Below are 16,899 nucleotides of genomic sequence, written 5' to 3'. Positions count from 1 at the left end.
ATATAAAAACACGATAAAAGACGGCTACACGCTGCTGTGATTTTTATGCGTCTCGAGTGGGATGTAAAATCTGCTCACCTGCGTAGAAGCCGAGGTCACGGACATGTTATTAGGAGTGACGGTGATTTCAACGCACTGTTTCAGGTCAGAGCTGAAGTGCAGAGGCTCCACCCACTTCTCACACGCCTCCTTTCTGGAGCACCTGGAAATAAACACGCAAACAAACAAACAAACAAACGGATGAGTAAATGGAAAGATCCTGGCACCACAATGGCTCACGGCTGGCGGTGCTCGGCTGATAAGAGGCGAGAGCTGCATCTCCTTCAAGCTTCAGTGAGCAAGATTTTGCTTTTCCCTGCTCACTCAAGCCGGTGCATGTCTACCCAGAGTCCCTTTCAACAACAGAAACCGTCACAAAAACATCGGATACAGACAGAATGTGTCGCTATGATAATGCCACTGTATGGCCATGTGTGAGAGAACCGGTAAGATGAATATTATATATTATTTTATTAACATTTATTAAACTGGCATGTTTGTTAGACATTTTAGGAGTTAAATGTTGCAAACATGGAGAATGCAAACCTTTACGCATAACCCGACCCGTGGTCGAACTACATCATCTATCATAATGACAGTAACTACGTTTGCGCAACAGCCGTGACACGGCACATTAAAATACGTATTCCTTGTCATCTCCGCTGAGAGTAAATTCATATTTTGCAACTTCGCCCCTAAATGCAGCTATTGTTGATTACAGTTTTATGAAAAAAGCGAGCGGTACAGTATAAGCCAATGATGCGCAGCGAGGTTCAGTAAATTAAACGCGTTTTAATTTTAAGGCCGCTCCGCAGAGAGACTAATGAAAAACGCGCACAGAAGAGAGAAAGAACAAGCTTCTAAAAGCACACTACACATCCAGCCGACCGGATTACATCAAACGCCTCAAAATCAGGTGCGTGCGGGCAAGGCAAATATTTGCGGAAGGATCAGGCGCCTAATTTATCATGACGTCCAAGATCGCATTATTTTCCATCAGCGATGGCAAAACGTCGCATTTTTACCTCCGGCACGCTCGTCTGTCTGTTAAATGAAGAAAGTGCAGTCGATACGCAAGGAGCCATTATTCACCAGCAATGCACACAGCAGTAATGATTTGTTTTCCCTTAATTATGCCCATATATCTTAAAGGACAAAAAAATGGAGCAGTCTTAATTAAACAGACAGAAAAAGACAAAATCTCTCTCGGTACATGCACCTTCAAGGACTCGCCGTCGCCTTTCACCGTTGGTTTTTTTTCTTCCCTTTCCTCGGTTTGTGAAATGAGATTTTGTCCAATTACACCGCGCTTGTCTTTCTGGTGAACTGGAACTAATGTGATTTATGATACGTTGCCACTTTACCTAGGTAGGGTGGTCTTAACTATAGACTAGGACATAAATACTCTGGTGACAACAATTCGGCGATATCAAGGCGGCCCGATGCTGGGAGACTATGGGGATGTTTCTGTTAAGAACGTATTGATTCCAGTCAACACGCGTCATGTAGAGCGAGCAGAATGTGGGACGGGAAGGCTGTAAATCGCCTGTGACAGGAAACATGCAGAAGAGAAACAATGCTCAGTACAAGTACTTATGACTTGTAGTACATTTTACAAGAACAATCTACCTGGAGGAACAGGAAAGGGCCGCGATGAAAGATTATTTTAGTTTACGAAAATGAAAACTATGAAAACGGTTCTGTTTGAAATCATATAAAATATTGGCCTAAAAATTATTTGAAACCCTTAAACTAAACGAGAATTGAAAGGTTGCCTGGGAGATAAACTAAAATAAGTTTAAGGCACTAACATTGTAATAATAAACAAAAACTACATTAAAATAAAAATAAATTAATCTCATAGCAACATAAAAAATGAACAAATACTGTACATAATATTAATGTGCCTAAAATTAGCATGAAAACGAAAATTCTAAAAATAAAAGCCGATTTTAAATATTATAAAAATATAAAAACTAAAATCAAAACTATAATAACTCTGGTGTGATGAAATGTAAATTCCGTCATCATTTACTCACCCTCACATCATCAAAACCTCCGGCATTAAGTTTAAAAAAAGATATTGATGTTGATTATATAAAACAACATTTAAAAAACAATATACAATAGTAAAAGATGTGCAACTTTGAATAAGGGGGAAAGATGTACATTTATATGAATATATATTATTATTTAAGTATTCTTAATCTTAATCTTAAATTGTATTTTCTCAATAAGTACCATATTTTTTATATTTTCATGGTTTAATCTATCCTGAGAGGGCATTTATCAACTACCCAATCCAGGCATCACTTTTGGCCAGTTCTGTACATAGAAACAGATGTGTTTATTGATAAAGATAGATAAGTAAGGGATAATCCACAGCTAGCCGTGCGTTAAAGGGTTTTAATGCACGACGTGGAGGCCAAGAACCACTCGACGCGAAGTGAATTTTTAGAGCAAACAATTAAAAAATTAAATTTCAAATGTAATCAAACTGACTGGAGCTACCTGGGCGTTAAAGGCTTTTAATGCACATCTTCCAGCCAATCAGAATCGAGTATTCAAACAGACCATGGTGTATATATACAGTAAATATAAACGCATTCAAAACAAACAAAGCACCACAACAAAGTACTTTCACTGTAAGAAAAGCAGCAGTTCTGAGATGTTCATACAGGTACAGAATGTCTCGAGTAAATGAGGACAGAACTGTAATTTTTAGGGTGAACTATTTCTTCTTCACCTACATCTCTATTCAGTTCAGTCTTCTATAACCTCTGTGTGTTTCCAGCATCTCCATCTGAACTGGGTTATGAAACCAAATTTGAATGGACTCATTTCTCTCCAGTTGAGAGCTCCACACTGAATGAACCAGCTTAGCCATTCCATTTCCAAGAAATCCATTATGACTCCATATTTGGTGTCTTTCTTCTAAGAATAATTCCAGAGCGAGTTTCCAGTGGTTTTCCATCTCTTCTTTCCAGTTCAAGTAATATTTCAAAGGATATTTCAAAGGGATGTTTTAGCCAAAAATGAAAATTCTTTCATATTTACTCTCCGTCATGTTATTCTTGTATGACTTTCTTCTGCAGAACACAAACAAAGATTTTTTGAAAAAACACTGGCCCCCATTGACTTCCTTTGTGTGAACAGAAAACCACTGAGACATCTCTCAAAATATCTTCTTTTGTGTTTCGTATACTGTTTTTTGAATATTTTTTTTTGTGTGTGAACTATCCCTAAGAAACTGCCACTAAATATCAGTAAGAAAAGTAAGAGAAGCCACTGAATACAATAATTTTCATAAATAATAATACTTGCGCAAGCAGACGATTACGAAACACAATAAATGCGGTGCTTTTGTGGATGCCTGCTGTCTTGACAGTTCTAAGAGGCAATTACAGAACTACTTGAATGACTTTGCTCAGGCATTTAAGAATGACCATAATAACATTTCTGATGCTGTGTAACAAGAGCAGTCCTCTGGTTAGTCAGGTTACGCCGTCTCATAGTCAGTGTTGCGTGTAACTAGTTACTAAGTAATTAGTTACTGTATTTTAATTACTTCTCCCTTGAAAAAGTAAAGTAAGGGATTACTCTTATTTTTCCTGTAATTTAATTACAGTTACTTCTGATGTAATTAAACTAAATACTCTGTGTAATATATGTGTGTGCAATAGTGGAATTGACATCAAAATTCAAGTCTAACTTTAAAATCCGTGCTTTAATGTATAATTCTCACATTTGTAATACTTTTTTTAAGTATTTAAGTTTAATATTATTTATTTGAATGAATTAAATAAGCCGTTTCATGTCTATCCTTGAATCACTTATCTAATCAGGATGGATATAGGATATAGAAAGTAATTAGTAATTAGTAACTAAATACTTTTTGGAGAGAGTAATTTGTACAGTAATCTAATTACACTATTGAATATGTAATTAGTAACTGGTAATTAATTACTTTTTCAAGAGTAACTTACCCAACACTGCTCATAGTGCAGTTACGTGACTTTTTGAAGGAATTGCGTTTCCATCTTCCATTATTCACATAAACCCTTTTTTGCAGAAATGAAAAAACCCCTCAAGCGAGCGTAAAAACTTTTTTGCAAATTAAGGGTTTTTAATTCCAAACTTAGCATTTCCATTTCTGATGCGGAACTTCAAAATGCAAATAAAGCCAGAGTGATGGAAACCCGCTTGGTGAAGTGTTTGTAAATGATGAACTAGGGCAGTAAAATCTAAAAAACTCCTTTCATAATGGAGATGTCAGATAGCGGTGTTCTGGTGACTCCAAGAGGCTGGACAGATTGTTGAAATTGAGTGAGGGGGTAAAAGACGGAGGTAGAGAAATCGATGTCGTGCATTAATTGATATACGTAAAAGACTAAGTGCTCTAAGAGTCTGGGTCAATTGTGTCTTTGACTTTGATTAACAAAAGAAACAATGGAGGAACCATCCACCTGTTTAAGAGGAAACCTATCGACAAGACGACTGCTTTTCTTTCAGGATGTCTGTCTGGTACATGACCTTTACAGCTTCTCAGACATCATCGGGGACTTAAAAGACTTTTTACTTTACACATTTCCACTCTTACTTCTGGAAACAACAATAGTTGAGGAAATCTCTTCTGAAACTTTAAAGGAGACTTTTGTGAGATTTCTGAGATGAAGGAGACTATAATGCAGACTTGTATTTACTGTCCATCTCCATCAACAACCTGATGTCTAAGATAAATAATTGAGACATTAAAAAGATCTCATTTGTAATTTTTATTATGTGCTTTTTAAAAAAAAAGGACCACAAACATTGTAATTCATAAATGTTTAGAACTAGAAACAAAATTGCTGAATGTCATTATAAATTTATCGACTGGAAATGTTTCAGTGACGCATATTGAAACTCTCTAAAAAAAATAACATGTACAGTATATAATGAATAAACGTTTTAGACATATCCAATAGACATGCGTATGAGACGTTCCAGATGTAAAAACATCTAATCACACAAAAATCGAAATAAACAAAAATGTCTGCAAATGTCATTTGAACATCTGCCCATGAGCATTTTAGCACTGCTGATGAGTAAACAATCTGAATATGGCATCTCCTGGATGAAAATGCACACATAGACATCTTGGCAATCCGGACAGAAGCTTGCAAACCACCGGCATAATTAACACATGCCAAATTTACCATTAGCATACTGCTTCCAGTCACTGAGGTCAACCGGTGTAAACAGCATAAAAAAAACCTGAACTATGAATAGAACATTAATGCACGCTGAGGGACGAGAGCCGCCGTCTACAGGGACGCCACGCCAGATTCAGAAGAACCAAACCACGACAAGCCCGAACAATAACAGCCCCGCTAAAGCTTTTAACCACAGTCCTTTTACCCCACACACTACTACTAATTTTCCAGCATCCACAAGAGCCCCTCCGCAGGAGCGGTAATACAATACAACCTCCATCAACAAATGGGGCTGATTTGAATTACACTGCAAATCCATCTTCCAGCTTCCCCTGGTTGCCATGGACACAAACCATTTCCAGAGGTACACTTTTTTCGCGTTTCTCTGTTGCCCCCACCCCTCCACCTGCTTCTTCCACACGGACTCTCTCTCTCCCTCTTTGGCTCGGCCGTGTCAGTGGCTAGAGGCTAAAGACCCTTCTGAGAATCGAGCACAAAGCCAAGAGAAAAACAAGAAGAGATGCAGGTCAGAGTTGCCCTAGCCAAAAAAAGAAGTATGTGTTTGGCAATGCTCGTTTGTGAAAAGCTCTCTCTCATGGCAACGGTGCTCGGCGCCCTTCCCTGAGGAGAGAAGGTGCTGGCAAACAAAAATGCCGGGAACGCAATGAAAGCATGCGAAAATATGGGTGTGCATGTGTGTTTAATGAAAGTGGGCCACGCGCCGCGAATGGCCGTCTGGCCCGTCGCTCAACCCTGACCGACGTCAGAAATTTCACCAACACGCCCGAAGCATTAATGCTCATAATTGTATCAGTAGGCAGGTTTCGAAACAAATCGCTATTTGGTTTTTGACAAAAAGCTGAAATTACGATGGCTGTAATACATCTGCTTGACACAGCTTTTATATCACGGTGAAAACAGGAGGCGTCGAGATAGTGTGTGTACATGTCCAAATATTATTATTATTATTCACAGCGGTTCCGTTTTGTCAACAAAGGCACATAATAATAACCATTGAACAAAACCATGGGCGTGCCCGTCATTATTCTGCATTATGTGCGTTGATAAAAGATAACAGGCCACTTACGACGGAGGCTATCTTGATTTGCGAAGCTGAAAAAACAAGCAAACACAAAAAGGTTCAAAGCTTTTGTTCCATGTTACGACGAGAGATTTCATTAAAACAGTTTACACGCAATGGAAAAGAGATGAAGTCATAAAAACATTTTTTCAACCTATTCCATTTATACAAGACGTGAGAAAAAAACATGGTGCTTTCTTTAGTCTGTCAGCACACACACACACACAAGTACACGATGAGCACTGTGGGATTGCCAGCGTACGTCCCACACCATTTCATTCCACTTCAATCTTTCCTTTAAAACACACAGAGCTGTGAAACAGTCTGTTTAAACTCATCCGTCTGTAGACTAACACTATTCAATGTCATTATTCTCAGCAGAATTTTAACTTGATAATGCCGACTGTAATTGGAAACTACTAAGTGAGGCGAAAGTAATGAGAATATAGCTTTATCGCCTTACAACAGGAAACAATTCCTGCAAAGTATTTCCTCACAGGATTGATTCACGCATTTAAATATTCCCTTTCTGACCATTCTCAAAAAATGCTAAGAACAGCGAGCCATATGTGACTGTGTACATTATGAGCCGACTCTGAGCAACTCGTTTCCCAGCATGTTGTCATACATTCATATTCTCATTTTTCAGCATTTTAAGTCTATGCTCACCATAGTTGTACAAAATGTACTGGGTGCGAAAGTAAAATATCAAGTTTAAAGTTTAAAGGGATAGTTTACGCAAAAAATAAAATTCCATCATTATTTATTCACTCACAAAGTTGTTTCAAACCTGTAGACATTTCTTTGTTCTGTTGAACACAATGAAAGATACTTGGAAGAATGAGATTTCTAGGGCAACATTGACTACCATAGTAGAAATAATTATTGTATCATTGTTTTAGTTCTGTTGAACACACAGTTCTTGGGCACCTTTGACTACCATTTTAATTTTTCCTACTATGGTAGTCAGTGGTGCCACCAGAAATCTCAGTTGCTACATTCTTCCAAATATCTTTCGTTGTGTTCAACAGAACAAAGAAATGTATCAAGGTTTAAAACAACTTGAGGTTGTGTTAACGATGACAGAATTTTCATTTTTGAGTAAACCATCCCTTTAAATGCACTGAAGATGTCATAAGATAACGTGCTAATAGATGCCTCTAATTCCCCCAATTACAAAATTACAGACTTTCAACCTACATGTCATAGAGAATAAATGCTTGCATTATGAAAATCACAGGAGGATTAAATGTGTGCAATACAGGACGCACAATCTCTCACCGATTTCCAGTCCAAGTATGTGCAATCTAGTTTCCTGTAGTCTAAAACATTCCAGCAACAATGTACAAAATACAAATACAACGTTACAAATCAATCAAAAATGTAATCCCTTTTATCATTTTACTCACCCTCATGTCTTCTGCAGAACACAAAAGAAGATATTTTGAATGTTGGTAATCTAACATCAGAGGCCATCATTGACTTCCATTGTATGGACACAAACCACTGAGACGTTTTTCAAAATATCTTCTTAAACAGGTTGAGTGACATGAGAATGCTAACATTTATTCACAAATGTTCTTTTTGGGTGAACTTAATGGTCCCTACACATAAAACCCTTGTGGTCAGTTCAGCACAAGCAACACTCACATCGTCTACAAAAAGCAATAAATCTAGTTAAAAACATATTTGCTAAAGAACATCCGTATAATTCCATTCAAAGCAAAACGCCACAGCAATTGCATATCAAACTCTCTATTTAACTCAGTCACAAAGCCGTAGTCTTAATAAAAACAACAACAACAAAAAACACTTAAACGTCTGTGAATAAGTGACATTGAGTTACATTCAGGATTTCAAAGATTGCTAAATTGTTTTGCATAGAAAACGTGCGACCTGCCATCCCAATTATACTACTAATGCAACCGTGCACGAGTCATTTTTGAGCCAGTATTTTATTTTATTATGTTAAAACAGGAACTCATAAAATGTCACTTTTTGTTCCGTTAAGCCTTGGGAGTTAAACGTCCAGCGTAATACCCAACCTCAGCTGATATACTCAAATACTCCGAGCTTCACTTTAATAAAACGGCTTGACGGCCCTGAACAGCGGAGACACTTCTGTGCTGGTTTGTCTCAAGGTCGTCTTTTCACTGTCAAAGCAAACAGTTTCCATCCACTCGCGGTCTCAGCGGTCCGAACGACACGGAGACGCATGGCAGACTGCATGTGACCGGACCGCTCGCTGATGAACGTCTACACTCCCAGATCATCACAGTTTCTCCTGAACTTGGATAAAAATAGACACGCAAGCACCCGGACGACCTCACGTTAAGGTGGAAGGTCACGGCCTATTAAAGCAACCGACGGGATCCCGGGTACGACATTAAAATCGTGTTGCTAATTGCGACGTGCAGCGGCTGTCACAAGGTCATGTAAAGTCTGGGGATACGCTATTAATATGCAAACAAATGTCATTTTCCATCGTGCGCAGGAAAGGCTCGCGCTAATTATTCCATCAATTCCAGATTTACATCTTAATTAAAGATTTTTATCTCGCTGAACGTATAGCCGTGAAACAAAAGCAGATCAGATCGAGGGGTTTTTTCTGACTTCTAAAACTAAACAATGGTCTTTAAAGCCGTACAGGAAGGCAGAACAAAGCTGTTCTATCATTTACCTCTGGATAACTTTATCTGTGTCTATACGCCGCTGTCAAACCGTTCGGAAATGCTGCGACTCTGCTTCCAATTTGCGCAACACAAAGGAAACCAAAGCCAGACACTGTACAGATTTTACAGATGAAAAGACATCAACTTTTTTTATTTCTTAAACGAAGGCCTAACCGCCGCCCCTTGGCCCCGCACACACTTAAGTCAAAACCTTTCTCATTTCATTCCAGCAAACACTCCGTAAATTAACCGCCGTGTTCTACGATCACACATGTTCTTCTTCCCCGGCTCGGACTAAACACAGCCCACTTTCTAACGGCATTCCTTCATTACAGGTTGAGAGCCCAGCGTTCTGATGACAGGCGATAGGCAACGTGGGGTGGCGGTAAGCCAGCAATAGCCAGACGCTTCCTGTTTCCCCTGACGGCCGTCACCAGCCCCCCTGACCAGCTGCTGCCTGGGGATCAACCGGAGGAAAGAGACGAGAAGCAAACATGCGGGGAAAGCTGTCACCTGCCAAGTCCTGCATGAGGTAGTCGAAATGGCAGTCACCAGCGACGCCGCGTTCCGATTGGCTGGCTGCGCTCCAGAATTCTCAGAGGTGTCTTGAAAAGTTAATGAATGAATTCGGAGCACGTTTTCATGGGATGGCTAAAGTACAGCTATGGCTCGCACGAAAGCAGATTGCATATCAAAGCTTTACAATTTGACACGTCAAATTCATCATGACTGTGAAAATAGTTGAAATGTGAACTCTTTAAATGAAATCTTTATCATTATACAATCATTATATATTAGAAACGGACACATCCACTGATCCATCAACATTTCTCTATACTTACATATATGTATCTATTTCTAGATCCAGATTCTGAATATTCCATTTATCTATGTCTACATCTATGTCCATCTACATCTATGTTTCGGTATCTACATCTATGTCTATCTACATGTATGTTTCTATATCTACATCTAGATTTCTCTCTTTCTATATATCTACATCTATGTCTATCTACATGCATCTATATCTTGATCTATGTTTCTATTTCTACATCTAGATTGTCTATGTCTACATCTATGCATCTATACCAAGCTATGCATCTATTTCTACATCTATGTCTATCTACATCTATGTTTTTTAATTCCACATATAGATTCTATACATCTATATCTATGTGTCTATATCAACCTACACATCAATATTCTATGCATCTATATTTACACAAATGTCTTTCTATATGTATGTGCATCCACATCTATGGATCTATGTCTACATCTATGTCTATCTACATCTATGTTTCTAATTTTACATCTAGATTCTATATGTCTCCATCTATGTCTCTGATCTACCTCTATGCACCTTTATCTACCTATGTATCTACCTACCTGCCCATCCACGCATACTGTAACAGTCTGGGAGAACTGGGCATGCGCATGGCGGCATGTATGGACTTAACGAGAGAGTGAACGAACGAGAGACGAGATAACAGCTCTGTCGACTTCTGTCCTTTATTTTCCTTCTATTTGTTTTTGTGACCACCGTGGGACGTCTTATGTTTTTGTCATTCAGTCTGCATGTATGCTGATGAGTATGATGATGCGAGCAGCCCAGATAGCACAATACATCTGGCTTACGTCTATTTGACGTCTGCATTTACATCTGCAAGACATCTGCAATACGTCTCGGAGACGTCTCATCGTCTGTAATACGTCTGCTAAAGATCTGGAAAACATCTGCTGTGTAAAAACATCTGCTAACCATCTTCGAAAGAGCAGCTTTACATCCATTCTAAATAATAAACATCTTACAGACATCTTCTAGATGTCTATATGAGGTCTGACAGCAGACGTCTCCGAGACGTATTGCAGATGAGCAAACTATGTATTGCAGATGTCTTGCAGACGTCAAACAGACGTAAGCCAGATGTATGTGTGCTATCAGGGATCTTTATTAAACCTGCGGAAAGTACAACGGCCTTTGCTTCTCGACTATTATTTTCCCTAATAATAGTCCCTCTCTACACTCAACATCCCAACTTTGCGTTACAATATGCACGCGAAAGCTTATGTATATAAAAACAAATCTCACTAGAATTTGTATTCAACAGTACCAGGATGAATGAGATTCACACACACAAAAAACTCCTTCCACTCCTCTATTCAAACATATTGTAAAGCACAAGCTGGAACCTGTGAAAGAGAGATGACATTGACTCACTTGTTATGCAGGACACACCAGCCGCAGTGAGGGTCCCCGGAGCCCAGACACGTCTTACAGGTGCTGTACTGAGAACAGCTCTCCACCGACAGACGGCTCACCTGTAACGCATTAATACAACTCATGTCACACTAATATAATCACACACAAACATCTTTCTCTACTAGTCATGCCTTATGGAACGGATTTAAAATGGACGCTCTTTTTAAAGGGGAAGTACATCATTGTGCCATCATTTAAACGCATTCTCGTATTTCAGATTAACATGTGCAGACAACTGGAGTTATGTCATTTATACGACAATTTTCCTCCAAGAATATACAGTGCATCTGTGTAATATCAAAACATTGCTATCCCCTTGGCTATAATCCCCAAAGGTCCAATCAGAGCGTCTGAAAGTCACATGACGCAGCAAACAGTAGTTCATCTCGACACGCGTCTTCATTCAAAGCTCCCGTCATCCATCTGAACCGCACATGTCCAGAATTCAGCAGCAAACAATTTCAGTTGTTTGTAAACACTTTCAAACAGTCAGGATTGCCGGTACAGAGAAAAACATTCCCAGGCACATTCATATGCCCAGACTGCTATAATATCGGAGTCAACTCATGCAGAGAAAAGAAAATATTACACAACAATGCAGAGGAGACTCGTAAAACCGCACGTCCTGAGGACGGTAACATTATAATCGCTGCAGATGTGGCCGTGCGGCGTCGCCAAACAGGATGGCACGTTAAAAAAGAAATCATCTCATCCTTGCTTAGAAAACAACACAAGCTTATATAAATGATTATGGGGAGACTGAGAGAGTGGGAGGTCTAAGACAAAAATAACATGAATATATTAAACCTTAAAGGGAGGTTTTCGGATCAAAGTTGGTGTGGGCTGTCGGCGGGCCTGACGACTGGCTTACTTAAAGCTCGAAAAGAAGGTGAAACCCAAAAGTAGTTGTTTTTGAAAACCGCCTTCACTGCCGAAGTTCTATAAACGCTCATTCCACGGAGTTGTAATCGCCTTTGATCGCTGGCAAGATTAGAGTTGAGAGTGAGAAAAACAAGAGGCACAAAAAAACACCCCCACCCAAAAGGGACACAGCTCAGCCTTGCAAGTGAGTAGCTGCTGGCTCTTCACCACTCTGTGTGTGTGTGTGTGTGTGTGTGTGTGTGTGTGTGTGTGTGTGTGTGTGTGTGTGTGTGTGTGTGTGCGTGCGTGTGTACGCGTGTGTGTGTTGCGTCAGCAAGTCAGGCCGGGTGGGTGAGGCGCAGTCTGTTTAGTCCATGCTAATATATTCCGCCACATTGCTATGCATAAATGTACGGTTTTGTAATCGAATGTAGCCGTCTGATGGCACTTAAAGTCAACATGACGTCAAAATGCTGTCATCTTTTATTTACTCTCATGTCTTTGTGTGATGCAGGACGCATACTGACTACTTTACGCTATTTTTGGTGTTCAGTCCCCATTTACTGTACATTCACTGCATCATTTTTGAGAAACTTCAAGGTGCAATCCGTAACTTTTGCCACTTTATCGCCATCTCTGTTTGAAACATAACATTGCACGTTACTTTAACTATATAGACGGTTTCAGCGGAAACAACATAAACAAACGTTATGTGACCCAAACTTAACTTCCGGTAGACCTCGGCAAAGAACTACCCTTTTAGATTTAATATAAAACAATTAATATACGATAAAATATTAATATTAATTAATAATAATTTAAATGAAACAAAAAATATTATATCGTTATTTTATTATATTTATTTTATTAATAATTATAAATATTAAATTATATTATATACAATCACAGACCGGAAGTTAACCAGGTGCGTGCATCCTCATTTGGATAAAAGCATCTGCAAAATGGACAAACGTAAAAGTAAATTATCATTATTATACCATTTCAACTAAAGTAGTGAGATAGTTTTAAACACTGATATTGTTATGTACTTGCTCAATAACTGTCTTGTGTTTATTTTTAACCCCTAAAATGGCTTGTTTAAAAAAGTATTTTTGGATGCACTAGCCCTTTAAATGCATTTGTCAAGTGTCAATGTTAAATAACACAGTCATCAGATCCCAACACACGAACAGAAATACACATGTACATACACCGACGTATACGTGCAGGAAGAGTCCATTGGGTCTGCTCTTATTGGTTACCGTATAATCATAAAGCAAAATGACTCTTCGGTAAACACAGCCAGGAGCGCCGCAACTCGCACCGCCGCGTTCTGATGGATGAGCACAATGTTAGATAAATGAAAGGTTTTATCTCTTTCACTCTCTCTCTCTCCAAAGAAATGGCTGAATTACAGATGTGATTCGAGGAGCGGGATGGTAAATAATGACGCCGCTCGGAAAACTTGGCATTCACGGACCTTTTTACTGACACCCATCTAAAGGCTCGGAGTGGCAGCGGGCCATTTTCTGAGCAAACACACTCTCTCACCTCTCCGTGCACCTGCGGCAAATGAAATATTCAAATGCGGCAACTCCAGTGGTCAGTGTAAGATATGAATTATTGACTCACGGCCGTTTCTTCACAGTTCATGTTTCATAAAGTGCGCGGGGCATTGTGCATCTATTCGGAGCGGCAGAGAAAACCTTCCTTGTGAAGTGAGGTGATCGGGACGACCCTTGGAACAGTTAGCGGAAGAACAGGCTGCACCGAAACATCCCCATGTGTGACAGATAACAACGGATGAAATGCATCTAGAATGTGTTTCTACAAAACAGAATTTTGGAAGAAAAAACATTTTAGTTTCTAGCACACATGGGTTTATGTTGCCTTCTGTTCCTCCTGGAAATAACACAAAAAAAATCATGGGTTCCATTCACATTAGTTTGGACAAAAGCGTCTCCCAAATGCATAAATGTAAATGTTCAACTACAAACCTAGAAGTCATCACAACGTGATGCATGTTCAAGTAATTTTGAACATAAAAAACTCAGTATAATATATTATTCAGTATAATATCTTTCTTTTCCACTTACTGACAAACGCAAGAAGCTTTTCGGGCTTATGACAAAATGAAAATTTTATGCCGTGTCGACAGGAATGTGCTTATAAGCCAACAAATATGAATATAATTCTCTTTTCTTTCTGCTGATATCAACTTTTTCTCCCATAAATAGCAACCTTTGACACCACAGGATGAGAGGTAATCTTTCTCAGGAGGTCCAGTCGAGTTCAGCCCTTTGTCTCGTGTTTCCAGATAAATACTCTGAATCTATTCGCTTATGATCCATAATGCAAAGAAAAGCTCTTAATCGGCTATGAGATCATGGAGCGATCAGTTCAGAGCTGTCTGATGTTTGAACATGAACATCTCTTTCACTTCTCAACACAAATCTGGATGCGTGGTGCTCAACGATGGCACTTTAACACACGAGTGATGCTTTTGTGAGACCGAGAGAGAGAACATTCATCTAGTTTCTCACTTATGTTTGCAGTGTATCCATGAGAAATCGGGAACCTCTCTGAACTCGGCCGTTCTCTTGAGCGATGGCCCCTCTGTTCACATCATGCTAATGTACATGTTTCTATAGTATCTAGGAGATATAATGAACGTTTGAAACTTATTGTAACAATATTGTAATAGCACTGCGAAATGTATTACTTTCTTGGTATTTTTCTCTTGTTTTTTACAGTGCAAATAAAAGTACTTGATTCAAGATTCCTTTATTTGAGAAGCAAGATGACTTAATATGTTTAGTCTTGTTTTCTAAAAAAAAAGGATGGTCAAAATGTGTGCCTAAAACAAGAAAATGACATTAACAAGAGAATTACAAAATTACATTTACTGAATAATATTTTTTTCTTACCCTATTGAGAGATTGTTTTCAAGCATAAACAAATTTATATTTCATTTAATGTAGACCTTTTTTTAGAAAACAAGACTTCAAATCTTGGGTCATTTTGTTTGAACATTTTTAGATATTTGAACTTGAAATCAAGACAAAATGGTGATTTTTCAATATGAGAAATTTGCGTTCAAGCTGTATTTAGGTATAGTTGACAAATGAACCGTAAATGTGTCCTATGGTGTGACATCAATAAAACAATGAAAACAAATCTCTCTTAATATATAATACAATTATAAATTATAATATAAAAAAATAAATTTTCATATAGGACAAATTAACGGTTTATTTGTCAACTACCCACGTGTGATCCCTGGAATTCGAACCAATGACCGTTGCGTTGCCAGCGCAATGTTCTACAATTGAGCTGCTGGCGATTAAGCACCTAATTCCATCTAATATCTAATATCTTCAAAAGGCTAAAAAAATCTGATTCCTTTTTTTAAGCTATATGTCCCAGATCTTTGTTACAGTACACATTATGGAACAGTTGTACCTTCAAGCGTAAACGCTCATGAAATTAATACCACTATCTGCATGTCTAATTCCTGCCCACACTCCTCTGAAGCCTGGAGCGCATTACAATTTCTATCAGTTTTTCCACTGAATCACACTGATAAGGATTTAAAATACCCCTGCGCTAAAAGATTGAAGCTTTGCGTCACTCGAACCGAAACGCTCAAAAATGAGGCCATTCAAAAAATACACAAGGACAACAAATTTCTGCTCGTCTCTTTTTTCCTGCGAGAAATAAATGAGCATTGAGAGGAAGGAAAAGGAACAAGAAGAGAGAGCTTTATTCTGTCTACAGCTGTACTGTATGAGAGAGAGTGTCTGCGTCTGTTCAGCGGAGGAACTTCCATTTATCCTTCCTTTCCTTCAGCTGCATAATGGAGCATTATGGGAAGGCTGTTATTCCGCACGGCTCTGGATGGAAACGCTTCCCCGCCATTTCTTATTAGGGTCGAGCAGCTGGGGCTCTCATTCACAGTCGTGAACCAGCGTTTCATATTCTGTTTTCCTGTCTCGCAGATGTTAAAACAACATATTTGAGATTCTGGTCGGGGTCTTGAAACAAAAGCAGTTTGGAGACAGGGCCCGGGTGTCGCTCACTCATTCCTCACAAATGGGTCTTTATTCGTTTTCTCGCTGTGTGGTGTGAATGTTCTCGCTGGCGTTATTAATGGCGATTAAATTTGTGACAAACAACAACTGGTGAATCAAAAACAAAAGTGATACAGCTGGATTACCAAATCTTAAAGAAATTTTAATTCTACAACTGAGTAAAAGGAAAAGAAATATTTAGGATTCTACATCTTTTCTATACATATTTATAAGTCACTATGATACTGTAAAAAAGCAATAGCATTATCGGCATTAAACCTTTTCTGTTCCCCAGATTCATAAAGAACTAAAAAATGATCAATCTGAATTAATACCTTCACATTTATAATACCAACACTGGCCATAACATATCAGTTACCCGCCATAAAAATATCCAGCAAAATATTTATATTAATATATTTTCTATACAGTCATTTAGATCTATACAAATGACTGAAAAGATGTATCATCATTTTCTTGGTACTAGTGACATAATGGACAAGCTAACACGCGTAAAATAGTCCTCAAATGTCACTTTTCCACTGCACAGTACGGCGCGGTACAGGTCACTTTTTGGGGGTTTTCCATTGGGTAAAGTACCTAGTACCTGATACTGTACTTTTGTAGTACCACCTCGGTTGAGGTACCGTACCGATACCAAAATGTGAACAGATCCCTGATTTGGCAGAGAGAATCATTACCAGCATCATTGGATTTGCAA

General features: G+C 38.7%; 1 protein-coding gene across 1 annotated transcript in view; it reads right to left on the bottom strand.

Annotated features, from left to right (window-relative positions):
* The window catches only part of plxna3 (plexin A3), a 125,809-nt gene that overhangs the window by 61,476 nt on the left and 47,434 nt on the right, over window positions 1–16,899 (bottom strand). The window contains 2 exon segments of the mRNA XM_057356344.1: window positions 79–202; window positions 11,206–11,306. Of these exon segments, the coding sequence (XP_057212327.1) occupies window positions 79–202; window positions 11,206–11,306 (225 nt within the window).

Source organism: Triplophysa rosa, linkage group LG17 (assembly GCF_024868665.1).
Source record: "Triplophysa rosa linkage group LG17, Trosa_1v2, whole genome shotgun sequence".
In the NCBI taxonomy this organism is placed as follows: domain Eukaryota; kingdom Metazoa; phylum Chordata; class Actinopteri; order Cypriniformes; family Nemacheilidae; genus Triplophysa; species Triplophysa rosa.
This window is presented reverse-complemented; position numbering and strand designations above follow the sequence as displayed.